Raw genomic sequence first — 14,164 nt, forward strand, 5'->3', positions numbered from 1 at the left:
AACTAATTCTAAAAACTATTTCCCTTATGCTACCCATCAATTTTGAATTAAATTTCATTAATTAAACTTCACAAATTGGCTTTAAAAAGCAATCTTGGCGACGTTTTTTTTTCAAATGCAGGCGACTACCACTACAAAAGCAGAAAAACGACTTTTTCCTTTAGTAGTAGTTCCTCTGTATATATATATGTATGGGGAAAGCTTGTCCGACGTACATTGCGTACTACGGACGGCCGGCTGGAGGCTGGACCCGAAATTGTCGGCTTATGATTTTCGGCATCAGGGATGTTCAAAACATATACCCTGTAAATTTCAGCTCTATCTGAGCACTTAAGAAAATCGGAGGATTACAACAGGTGTGACTAGAAGGAATCACACCTAAAAGTGTGGGTCCGTTGGAAAGGTCATTATTTGTTCGTCAATTTTGATAATTACAAAAAACTTTATAAAACCACTCCTTCATGGTGTAAAATTGAAGTTTCTCTAAAAATTATCAAAAAAAATGGTCCTAGAGTGAGGTTATAAAAAATTGTATTAAATAAACTAAACAAAATATTAAAAATCCAATGACACCAGGCGATAGGCAATACTTAGTACTACAATTTTGTTCATCTGAGACATCGCGCTCCGATCACTCTAAATGCATCATTTGTTGGTTTATTGTATTTTTCCAAAAAAATGTGAAATACCTATTTTAGAGCAAATTCCCTTAACCCATTCCTTACCATGGTATTATACATGATACGCAAATTGAGTGATTTTAGATGATTTAGATTTTAGATGAACTGATACTCGAATTGCTGTCGGGAATGAATTTTTAGTAACGTTAGTTATTCAGTTACTTGAGAAAAATAGTCGGACAGAGATGAAAATACATTTTGTTGTTATTTTCTTGCTTCGCGGAAGGTCATGCAAAATTTTTGCTCAAAATGGCGGACGGAAAATACGACATCCCGTCGACTTTGTTAAAATTGGCCTCTTAGCTCTTTCCTGATTTGAATTCTAGTTCCCAATTGGTGTTCTTGAATAATCACTTTATCTAAATCAAAAGACTTTGTAATGAATTAATGTACAAAATTTAAATTCAATGACCGTTAAGACGTGTATTTGACAGAGGCTCCCCGCGCCACCATATAAGATAAAATTTTTTTCTTTTCAAAAAATTCATCTATTAATCTGTAGGGAACTAATCCCAAAATATGAACATTCTATCTCAAGTATTTCTGGTACATTGACTGAATGGGTTAAGATAACTGAGAAAGTATAAATAAAAATTATGTTGATGGTCCCCCGATCGATTTAAAGAAGAATCTTAACATTTATGTATATTTCACATAAGTTTTTAAATATATTTTCTCAATTATCTTTAGGGATTTTGCTCTAAAATCGGTACTTCATATTTTTTGAAAATGACAAAAACCAACAAATGATGCATTTAGAGTGATCGGAGCGCAATGTCTTAGATGAACAAAATTGTAGTACTAAGTATTGCCTATCGCCTGGTGTCATTGGATTTTTAATATTTTGTTTAGTTTATTTAACACAATTTTTTATAACCTCACTTTAAGACCATTTTTTTTGGTAATTTTTAGAGAAACTTCAATTTTACACCCTGAAGGAGTGGTTTTACAAAGTTTTTTGTTATTATCAAAATTGAAGGAAAACTAATCACCTTTCCAACGGACCCACACTTTTTAAGTTCTGTTCATCAGAACGTGAGATATAACGGATAATATGAGGCAAAACCAGATTCGTAATCTAGGGACTTGACTCTATCAAACGTACCAGGTGAGATCTCCGTTAGAAAAAAAGTTGTAAATTTGTGCAATAATCAATTAAATCATCATCAAACAGAAGCAATCGAAGGAGATTATTTAGTGGGGATTTAAAAATGGATTATGATATGGGTTGTGAAGTAAAAAGTGCATAAATCTAAACCCATGTCATAATCTATATTTAAATCTCAATGAAGTACACAGAAAAAAATATTTTATAAAAAAATTCGTAAATGTTTGCGAATTCCTATGGAAGAGTTACGAAATGCTCGTGAATCGTATAACCCACAAACAAGTTCGTAAAAGTTTGTACTTTTTTCACAAACATTGTTCGTAACATGATCATTTGACGAACATTTTTTGTATTTTTACAAACATTTGTTCGTAAATTTTCGTAAACACACAAAAAATGTTCGTAAAATTTTGTCATTTGTTCGTAAATGTTTGTTTTCCTGTCAAACATTTTACGAACATTTACGAACAAATGACAAAATTTTACGAACATTTTTTTGTGTGTTTACGAACATTTACGAACAAATGTTTGTAAAAATACAAAAAATGTTCGTCTAATGATCATGTTACGAACAATGTTTCTGAAAAATTACAAACTTTTACGAACTTGTTTGTGGGTTATACGATTCACGAGCATTTCGTGAATCGTATAGGAATTCACTCTCCATAGGAATTCACAAACATTTACGAACATTTTTACAAAATATTTTTTTCTGTGTAGAACTAACTGACTGAAACATAATTCCTAAGATATTTAAAAATGACATTGCTAAGTTGTTTTCATGTGGCAAAGCTCCCTCACTACTCATCGATTAATCGATAAGTTTGAAAGTAAACCAAAAAAAACCCGCCCTATATAGAAAGTAAAAAAAAAACCACTCCATTGTTAATGATTAACTCTCTGTGTAGGCTCACCTTTGGATCTAATACCTCGCCAGGTCTCAGTTTTGACTGGAAGGAATTTGGACATGAGATTACATCGATTAATCGATATGTGTGGATGGTATCAATTGTTCTTCTCAAAGCAAATTGTACATTTTTATTTGTGTTATTTTGTGTGTATTAAACTGAAGAACAAAGTCATTTTACCATCATTTATCACTCCATTTACCATCCTATTACCCAACATTGACCAAATCCTAACCCCAAAAATCTAAAAAAATATATATTTATATATATATCCCTTCTTCATCTAACCCACATTAAAAAAAAAAACAAGTAAAAAAAATAGAAAGAGAAAGATAGAAGACTCCACCAGCAACACGAGACACTAAAACACTTAATAAGACAATATATAGAAGACAAAAAATGCCATCTTTGTTGCCTGCTAGCAAACAACACTGTTTTTTTTTAATACTGTACACCTTTTGAAAAATTACCTTCTTTTCCTCAACAACCTCTCCAGGTCGCAGTTTTCTGTTTTCCTGTCATGCAAAATATTTTTCAATAATGCTTTTCTAAAGTATACATTTTACCTACTTAATTATAGTGTATTTTTTTTGAATGTTATTTTGGTGTCATTTGGCCGGTCGAATTCGCCCAATTTTGATTTAATGGAAAGGTTTTCAAATACAAAATGTGTCTCGTCTACACACAATCCGGCTAACACAAGGTAACTAACATAATACTATAAATTAAGTCCTTTGTAAGTACTTATTAAGTCCTTAGTTAATGCATTTTTCAGGCGAAAGTAGCGACACGTAGCGACGAAAACTGTAAATTGGAGTCGAAAGTGAGACAATCATATTTTAACCGTTTGAGAGAAAGAAATGAGTTATTCGTCTGTTTTTTCATAACCTAAAAACCAGTGATAAGTCTAGATCAGTTTATAGAGGTATGATTCCTTCATTGCAAATTCGGATTGTGGCAAACTCGAAAGATATTTATACATAAATAATGCAAATTTCGTTTGATAATTATTAAATTGTATGTAATATGAGCGTTATTAATGAGGAAAATGGGAAGAGAAATGAATAAAAATGCCTAAAAAAAAATTAAAATTTGATTCTTCAGACCTGAACATGGCTTTAACTAATTTATCTCATCTTTAATCCCATCTTGTGCGGATGATCTCTATATTTAAATAATAATTTCCCTTACTAAAGTGTTTTTACTACTTTTGAATGTACGCACAACAAGTTTCAGTAATTAACTGTCAATAGTTTGCTGAATATTAACAATTAAATTTGTAATTTTTTTCTTAACTTTACCATAGGTCAATATATCTATACACAGTAAAAAAATTATTGGCTGCTTTACCATGATTTTCATTGGAAATTTTACATTAAACATGTAATCGTGTGTTACTGTGTGATACTGATACACATTTGTGTAATTTGTACACATTTTATTTGAAAACTGTGTAATTTTACACGAAATATGTAAGAAAATGTACACAATTGTGTAATCATTCGCAATTTATTACACGGTTTGCAATTACATCAAATTTAAGTTACACATTTTCATATTACACATTTTGCTGAAATACATAATTTGTGTAACTTTACAAGAATAATCGTGGTAAAAAAAGCAAACCAACGATTATCCTTGTAATTTTTTTTTACTGTGTACATTGTGACTGTGTAGATATACACAACCGATTGAATTTGCCTATATAATAATAATAATAATAATATTTATTTTTCCAGTCTAGTAATTATATATGAAATTAATTTCTCCCCACACTTTCGGTGGCGTGCGCTTTTATGCACTTTCTTCCCCAATTTTCTCTAACCTCAATTTGTATATTTTAGAACTTAATTGAGAAATCTCTCCACGTACCGGTCTAACCTCACGAATTCAATTGTTTTTTTAACTGTGCTAGTCAGCACAATTTGAACCGTTTTGTGCTTGAGTCGTGAGTATTTTCAGCACAATCTTGACCGTTTTACACTTTAGTAACAATCTTGACAGTGTCAGTATTGATCTGTACTTGGTTTAACCCAACTTTAACTGATTTATGGTGAAATTGTGTGTGTTTTATGTACAATCTTAGCTAGAAGAGATAAAAATAATTAATCTACTGACCGAAAGTATTCTCAAGTGAGCTAATCTACGCGCTTCGCTATGTGGATCGTTATGACTACTCTAACTAGATGAAATCCACTTAAAATAATATTTCTCTTTTTATTTCCGTAATATAGTCACTACAGTAACATAATACAACTATTGAACTTTGAGAAAAAAACTAAAAATATTATTTTTATCCATTAAAAAAGTAAGTGTAATCGACTCATTTCAAACTTGTGCCAGCTGGGTTTCCTCACTAAAAATTTTCTAGCAGTGATATTTTTGCTAATGGCAGCTGGTTTATTGAAAACATTTATTGTTTTTTCCATGTGAAAAAAAAAGTATTTTAAATAAAAAAGTTTAATTAAAAGTGATTGTGCAATCATTCCCCTACAAGGTGAGTAAATCGATTTTCATGAAATAATAATATTTTATGAAGAAATTAGTAAATTTGTGGCTGTTTACATTTTGCTCTAAAACGGACGTTTCGCAAATCAATATTTCTTTCCGGGAATCGCATTGTTCACCGCTGTTTTACTATTGCAGATGCTTAGAAGGGAACAAAGGAAACGATTCTTAAAGAACAAACCTTATTCTAAGGAAGATCTAAAGAATGCCTAAAAGTGTGTACGAGATGGTTCTACCATAACCAAAAACTGATGTAGCAAGGGCGACACTCTACAACAAATTGTCTGGCAGATACCCGGAAGAGTGCCCCATTGGCAGGCCAATGACCTTTACAAAAGAACAAGAAGAAGAACTTGTCTGGACAGCGTCTTTTCTGGAAATTCTGGAGAACGTCAAAATCATCTGCGACATCTACAAAATTCCAAATCATTTTACAGATGGACGACCCGGAGACGTTTGGTTCAAGAACTTTCTTCTGCATCATCCGGAAGTATAAGTGCACCATAGGCGTCTTGAAATTCAAGAAATCATCTTTTTAGTGCCTACAACTCACGATCCGGGGATGTAAATGGACCACAATAGTCTCAAAATTGAGATATCTTCCCATTAGGACCTGTACAGGGGTCTCTGCACAATCATTTTTCCAAACGTTTTGTCCACAGAGACACTGAAATCAGTAGGCAAGTTTTTTCCTAAAGAGAATTGACTAATCAGTCTGATATATTTCGAAATCGTGAATTAAAAGCTATCTAAAAATACATATCTCATAATGTTCGCCGAAATAATACAAGAACTATGAGCAAATTTGTTTAAGTCGCGGTGCAATTGTTGCAACATTTTTACAAGGAAAAATGAAAAATAGCTTCACTTTTTATTAAGCTTGATGGGTCCCTGACCTGTAACTCACGATCCGGAAGTGCCAAGTGCACTACAAAATCCTTGGAATTCAAGAAATCTTCCCTTAATAATTAAATCTTACAACCCTGGACCACAGAGTGTGTCAAATTTAAGTGAATAGTCCCAAATTCTACAAAATTTTCCTTTTAGTCCCTCTGGCCAAACTAAATTTCACTACTGATCTATTCTGTGAAAAATAGAGACCTCTAGCGTCCAAAACAACACTTATTTGACGTAAGATAATTATTTGAACGTTTCTAAATCAAAATTATTTAAACAATTTGAAATAAACAAAAATGCTAGAGGTAAAATTGTGGTCTTTTCGGAGCTGATTCTTTTATTCTGGCCGCCACTGTATCTAAGTAGGATCTTCAAATTACAGGCAACTAATTTGCAAAAAGAAAAATTTGAAAAATTAACTTTTTTTTTAAATCATTTTTTGCACCTAGTTCCCCGATCATACATGGGGGCAACAAACTTTTGGCACCTACTGTATAAAGTAGTCCGATATCAAGGGGGAGATATTAGGGTGAAAATGTGTACACCACTTCCAGACACTTCCACAATTTATATGGAAGAGCTCTTCACACTTCCAGCATTTCGGAAAACTCCCGAAAATACTGCAATACTTCCGGCACTTCTTACACTTCATGCAATTCTCATACTTAGATTATGAAAATTCTATTTAAGAAATTCTCAAGAAATTTATTTTTACGTATATTTTTTTTTATTCTGCTTATATTTTGAATTTCTTACAGCAGATATTCTTGAATACTAACGATATTTTAATATTACTTGTGTTTTACGACCCACAGAATTTCTGGATTTTCTAAGAGACCAGTGAAGCTACTTTTGGAAGAGAGAGGCTCTAAAAAATGTATTGTCGTTTCTAATTTATTGGAACTGTGTTAGAAAGTCTCTAAGAGGCCAAAAGTACGAGCGCAATAACTAATTTAGCACTTTAGAAGTACAATATCGGCCAAAAATTTGTTGACAAAGTTTTATTCAAGAGGTCTAGTAGAAAGAATGATAAAAACTCATTTTTCAAATTTTTCTTTTTTCATTCCTATAATCTATAAATAATAATTCATGCACTTCAAAAAAAAAATTAATATTGTATCAAAAATAATTGTTTTCCAAAAATTGATCATTTTTATCGGTTAAAAGTTTCTTGTTACGTTTCAAAAAATTACTTAAGTTACTCTGAAAAACAGATCATCCGACAGGATTACGGTCAGATTAGTGAGATATCTCTAAGGTTACTCTTAATAACCCATACATCAGCACGCTCTTACTTCATTGCTGTTATCCCCAAAGACTTAATATCCGTTTAAACACAGCACAGGATCCGACAAATCGTGTATTCCGGAATTGGATAGAGAGGTCTTTGTAAAGGTTACGAGCAAAACGTACCGTAATAACTCGTAATTTAGATTCCTACATATCCCCTTATTCTTTTCAGTATAAAGATGTGGCACCCAATGTATCGTGCTTTTAAATACATCCGAGCTTTTCTAAATAGCGAAATACGATCGAATTATTGTTTTCCAAAATCTTGATAATCTCTTCAATTGGATTATTTTTTTTTCACTCGAATACTCCTAATATTTCCACCAATGTTACGGCGTTATCACACTTGCACATTAAAATTTTAATATGATTCACATTAATTGTCGCTTGTGAGCGTCCAAATATGTTATTTGTGTCTTTGAGTCACTTAATATTTGGGGTTTTTCTACTTATTGATAAAGAAGTGGACTTGGCCTGCAAAAATAAGTTTAAATTTACCTAAAGCACAAATATTTTTCACATTAAAAAATTAAAGAGAAAATCGCATTAATGCTATAAATCAATTTATATCAAATTTTGCGGGCCAAGTCTACCTTTTTATCAACAAATAGATCAAATTTTGAATATAAAATGATTCAAACACACAAATTACACATTTGGACTCTCACCAGCGACAATTAATGTGAATCATATTAAAATTTTAATGTGGAAGTGCGATAACACAGTTAGAGACCGTGTAAAATAAAGTTGATCCTTTCAATAATAAATCCTTCAATCGAAATTTTCTAAGCCATTCTTCAATCATTTAAACGCGATCTAAATAAACCCCCAAAATGCTTTTTTTGTGGAAGTCCATCACTTAGACCTTTCCAAAATGCGACTAATATTAAATACTACAAAAGCATCTTTTCGTTCTTTATGTATTTTGTAATAGTCCTTCAAATTACGTATCGACTTATTAGAAAGATACTTAACATTAGGGGGATGTAAGACAATATTATAATCTTACCAGTAAAAGCAAAAAAGTAACATAAATGCTCGAGGAAACCTACGGGATACGCCTTAAGTAACGACATTCGCGAAAAAGTCCCACGAAATTATGCAATCATACAATATACATTACATATTTACGATAAATTAGAAGAAAAAATCAAAATGATTCAAAGTCAACTGCAACAGCTAAATCATTATTTCCGAGCAACTGCGTGAATTTGAAACTCCTGTAAAAATTAAGGAAAATTATGTTGTAATGAAGAAGACACAGTTTTCATAAATCATGAATATTGTGAATAAATTTATAACCTTCAACTGAATATTTCTTCGGAGAAATTACAACATAAATTAATCTTTAATAAATTTTAGCATTATTTATTCCGTTTTATTTTCATAACCGAACTCAATATCTAATTTAATATCTGAGCTAAAAGTAACGTATAGCCTGCAAAATTCGGAATTAGGCAGAGAAGATTTTATTTTCAGGCACTCCCACTTTCTAAGACTTCCAAGCACTTCTTTTTCAGATGTACACCACTTCCGACCTTTATATCTCCCCCTTGTCCGATATTCAAAGAGCCAAATTAGCGAGAGTCTACCTTTAAAATATTATATTGTCATAGCAGAAATTATTGATATTCTTTTGTAATCTTTATAATTCAAATAAAATTTGATTAGCGTAAGTGCTCATAATTTTGGACAGTTTCTAAATTTGGACACTCTGAGGGTAAAATTGGACACTAAAAATAAATTGATTAAAATGATGGATTTTTATTCCAATATTTGATGAAAAATGAATTCTATCTAAATATTTGTTCTTTTTGGAAGATTTTGACACTAAATACGTTAAATTTTGAATATGATTTGAGTTGAAATTGCTTTGTTGAAAATTCAGTGTGAGCAATTGCTTACGAGAAATATGACAGAACTTCGTGGCTTACTTCAGTCTTATTTAGTTTTGGTGAAGTACTAACAAAGTTTGTTCGCTGTTTTTGAGTGATATTATTGAATATTCATTGAATATTGTGTTGATTCACGTTACTGATGATTTGTACATTTGGCCTGATGTGAGATTTGCCTTGTGAATTAGATTTTTCGTGTGAAAAATGGGAAATTTTTTAAGACATTCTCCAGTGAGGTGATGATTCTTATTTTGGACAGGTGTTTTTCTCACGAAATTTCGTGAACTTTTAGGTTTTGTGATGACTAGGTTGGACAAATGCCTTGAAAGGCTCCCGGAAAGGTCAGGGAATGAGCGAATCCGCACGTACTTGGAGTATCGAAGTCAACTCACTTTAATGAATGATATGGAAAGTTTCCGGGCTTCTGTGACATTCTACGTTTCCCTTACATGAACAGGAAGAGGACTTGGTAAGATTGGTTCACGAAATGAAGAACAATGGGCATCCTGTTGAGGCGGATTAACTGTCCAAATTTACAGCCATGTTGTCAAAATGAATAACCAAGTTGTCCAAAATAAGAGCCAAAGTCACCTCTACTTATCAATTCATTTTTTAACGTATTAAAACTAATTTTAATAAAAATAAGACGATAAATAGCTTGCTAAGTTTCTAAACAACCCTTCTGAAAAGAGAGTAACAAGAAATGTCAATTAGTATAGAAAATATCGCACTTCAAACTTGGAACTTCGATGCTTATATGCAGACTGTCCAAAATTATAAGCACTTCCCCTAATTCTCTAAAGATGATTTTAATATTTTTTTTAGAAAAAAAAAACATCTTAAAAACTAGCTTTGAAAATGTTCATAATTAAGTGTATTTAATTAAGTAATTATTAAGTACTTAATGGAATGTATTTAACATGCCTTTCAACAATGCGCTTATTTAAAGACTTTGACAATGGCCTTAATTAAGTACTTAGCGGTAAGAAATACCTATACCGATGTACTTTCGCTATTCGACGCGAGGTGCGCTGATGATTGTCTCATTTTCATATATTTTTAAAGTTGTTGGTTGTTATAGAACCTCTTAAAATTAAGTAGTTGATCCAAGAACTTATTAAGTACTTATTAAGTACATATGAAGTACCAAAATGTGTTAGCCGGGTAGATATACATTCAGAATCAGACTCTGGGACTAAAAAAAAATCATAACTCTTGCATTTAATGATGGAATTTGGAAATAAGGGTATCATTAAGTACTTAATGGAAGGTATTTAATATGTCTTTCAACAATGCGCTTATTTAAAGACTTTGACAATGGCCTTAATTAAGTACTTAGCGGTAAGAAACATCTATACCGATGTACTTTCGCTATTCGACGCGAGGTGCGCTGATGATTGTCTCATTTTCATATATTTTTCAAGTTGTTGGTTGTTATAGAACCTCTTAAAATTAAGTAGTTGATCTAAGAACTTATTAAGTACTTATTAAGTACATATGAAGTACCAAAATGTGTTAGCCGGGTAGATATACATTCAGAATCAGACTCTGGGACTAAAAAAAAATCATAACTCTTGCATTTAATGATGGAATTTGGAAATAAGGGTATCATTAAAATAAACTTGGAATGTTCTTCAAAAAGGATCACATCAAATTGGCCGAAATGACACCGAAATTTGATTTGTGTAAATTGTATAGGATTGCGTTCATGATGGATTTTCAGTGTTGAATTTATTTTTTTGCACAAATCGATGCGTCGATCGATTGATCGACTGATCGATTGGATGTTACTCACCTCGTCGTTGATAATGAGACTCGGTCGACGTCCGAGAACATCATCGGGCGGGATGAGGGATCCCCGGCGACTGGAAGGGCCCGAGCCCGGTGCCAGGGAACTCTTTCTATCCATTGGCAGAGGGCTCTTTTCGCGGCTAACCTCAATTTTGGGTGCCTCAATTGTTGGGGTGGTCTTAATTTCGGGCAGTTTTGGCTTTGAATCCTCCTTTATTCATTTATTTTTTTTTAAGAAACAAAAGCAAAGAAAAAAGAACATTAATCAATTGCAAAAGAAATCAAAATCACTTTTTCTTCTAGATCACTTTTTTTTTTGTAAAGAAATTTTACCATTATAAGGCTCTTCCCTTATCCACAATTTTACATTTAAGAATCACATTTCTCTGTATTTTGTTTTTTTCTTTTTTCAAATTAATAAAAAAAGACGATAAAATTAAAAAAAAAAATCTCAACTTCTTCAAGAACAAAAAGAAGTTATTAATGATTTAACCGCAATGGATGAACACAAAGTGATTCAGTTAAATAATTACACAAATAAATGTCTCGGCAAAAATATGTATTCCACTTTTCTTACATCTCTCACTCTCTCTTTCACTCTCTTTTGGGGTTTTTGCGTTATTTATATATTTATAAACTTAGAGACCCTCTCCTAAATATATTTTTTTTGTGTGTGTCATAAAAGAAGCCCACCTGCACAATTGTCTTAATAGCATTTTACCATAGCGAAAATCTGCGCCAAGATTTTTCCCACCAAAATTACCCTTTTTCTTCATCATTGGGAAATACAGTGAGAGTGAGAGAGAGAGAGAAGCTAAATTGTGAATTTTCGTGGCATTTTAAACCTATTATTAAATCCCTATATTCATTTTCATAAACTTTTCTCCCCACTTTAACGTTTGAGTGTGCATATTCTATTTTTGCCAAAAAGCACTAAAATTTCTCTTCTTTCCTAAATGTCATGTTAATTGCCACAAGTTCACACACAAATAATGCTCTTTTAAATTTAAATATAAAAAAATAATAATAACAAATGATTTATTGCAATACACTTGACGACTTCCGTAATTCAATAACGTACTTTTAAACAATTTCTTAAGGAAAATGCAATTTTGTAACTTAGAATGATTGCTTGAGAATTTTATCAACTTTCCAAAATATCACAAAAATCATCAGAATTGGATTTATATCGGATTTATGGGAGTTGGTTTATGTAACCAGGGCCGAATTTAGAAATATGGGAACCCAATAACCATTTGTAGAAATCCCAGAAATTTTTCTTTTCCAACAGTAGCACAGCCTTAAAATTTTATTATAATACAATGCTTTTTCAATGATACACACTCTTAGAAAAAATAGTATACCACAACCCTAGATATGGTTATGTGAACCATAAAAAATGGTTAATATAGGCCAATCCATTTTTTTGGTTTTGGTAACTATTTGAAAAAGATAAGCTATATCGGATGCAATATCTATTACCCTTTTGGTTATCACAACCATTGTTAATTGTTTTCACAACCAGACTTAATGGTTAAATGGCTAAATTTATGGTCCTCAGAACCATACACTCTGGTTAAGAAAACCCTTAAGTCTGGCTGTGAAAATAATTAAGGATGGTTGTGATTACCAAGAGGGTAGGTAAATTTATGATTTTCTTATTAGAGGACTCTTCTCTTTCATATTTGTTGTCTTTTTCTTTCAAAATGAACTTGGAATATTTTCTGCGAAATTATTTATCAACTTAGTTGAAGTTGTAATCACAATTTTCACGTTCTATATTATATATATAAAAATTATGCAACGATGTGCTGTCTATAGAGAATGAACAAATTGATCTATTAAATATATTCCCGACAGAAAATCGGGATTTTTTGGTCTATTGTGCCAAAATTTTCTTTAAAAATATTTTTTTCCTGAGGAAATATTCTGCTTAGATTTATATAATTACTAATTTTATTATTAAAAAATGTGTTTTTTCTTTTCAAGAAGTATATTTTCTTCAATTTTTGCAATAAAATGTTAAGATTTGAAATAACCGTCCCTGACGTAGCATTTAAGCGATTGCTTACGTGCAATGTTACAGCTATTGTAATTAATCTCGAAACAGCAATTTGATATTCTTTTTACATATTTATCATAAATATGTTTTGAAAGCCATAAAAAAATATTCCATAAAGTTGTGGCATCTATACTCTAACTTTTTAATTTTTTAATGCTTATAAAAATAAATAGTTAAAATGAAATTGTCTAATAATAAATATTAGAAGAACACCAAAGATTCAAAGAACCCCAATTATTTTTTTAAATAAAATTTTAAAATAAAATGAAGAAAACCTTTTAAAATCACCCTTCATCAGATTCTTTGTCCATATAGCCTATTATAAGATCTTTTGTTTTTCAATTATGTGTCAAATGTTACAAAAACAAAACTCCTTTGGAAGCTTGAATATGATGTCAAATTGGAACCTTCATATCTTTCAATTCCAAAAATACAGTGCCCGGAAAAAGTGACCTAATATTTTGCTATTCTGTATAAGAAATTAAATATTTCAAAATTTAATTCCTATGTCAGCTGCAACTTTTTTTTGTTGAAAGATCTATTCTAAAGCTACTAAATGTGTCCTATAAGGATTTTTCGAGAAAAATTTACATTTTCTTTAAAGGCGTCTACACATTGAGAGCAATTTTCGTCAATAATTGCTTTTTTGACAGAAATTTGACGTTTCCCCCTACAACGCTGCAGGGAATTTCCTTCAAAAAAGCTATTTTTGACAAAAATTGCTCCCAATGTGTAGAGGCCATAAAGTTAGGGCAGAATCACATTGACAGTAAAATGCTCACCGTCACCGTCAAAGCCCTCACCGTATTTCGTTGATTGACGCATTTTCATTGTAATTTTTACGCAAATTCTCAATTACCGTGTTACATTATCTCAAACTCGGTGGCACTAGGTGAAAATAATATAAGAAAATTGAAGAAATAAAACGAAAATGCGATAAACGGTGAGGAAAAAACTGTACGAAAAACTGTAGCAAAAAATCCTACAGTTTTTATTTTGCTTACCGTTTATCGCATTTACGCTTT

The 14,164-nt window shown here is 31.5% G+C and overlaps 1 protein-coding gene across 16 annotated transcripts in view; it reads right to left on the bottom strand.

Moving 5' to 3' along the window:
* LOC129808827 (twitchin) overlaps positions 1-14,164 on the bottom strand; it is a 182,519-nt gene that overhangs the window by 108,644 nt on the left and 59,711 nt on the right. For 7 of the 16 annotated variants that reach the window (XM_055858737.1, XM_055858739.1, XM_055858735.1 and 4 more), the window contains 2 exons: positions 11,082-11,288; positions 2,703-2,738 (listed from right to left, as the gene is read on the bottom strand). In XM_055858737.1, the coding sequence (XP_055714712.1) occupies positions 2,703-2,738; positions 11,082-11,288 (243 nt within the window). Of the gene's footprint in view, positions 1-2,702; positions 2,739-3,166; positions 3,212-11,081; positions 11,289-14,164 lie in introns of all 16 variants that reach the window. The other 9 variants (XM_055858741.1, XM_055858736.1, XM_055858738.1 and 6 more) reach the window with 2 other exon arrangements.

This window comes from Phlebotomus papatasi, chromosome 5 (genome assembly GCF_024763615.1).
Source record: "Phlebotomus papatasi isolate M1 chromosome 5, Ppap_2.1, whole genome shotgun sequence".
Taxonomy (NCBI): domain Eukaryota; kingdom Metazoa; phylum Arthropoda; class Insecta; order Diptera; family Psychodidae; genus Phlebotomus; species Phlebotomus papatasi.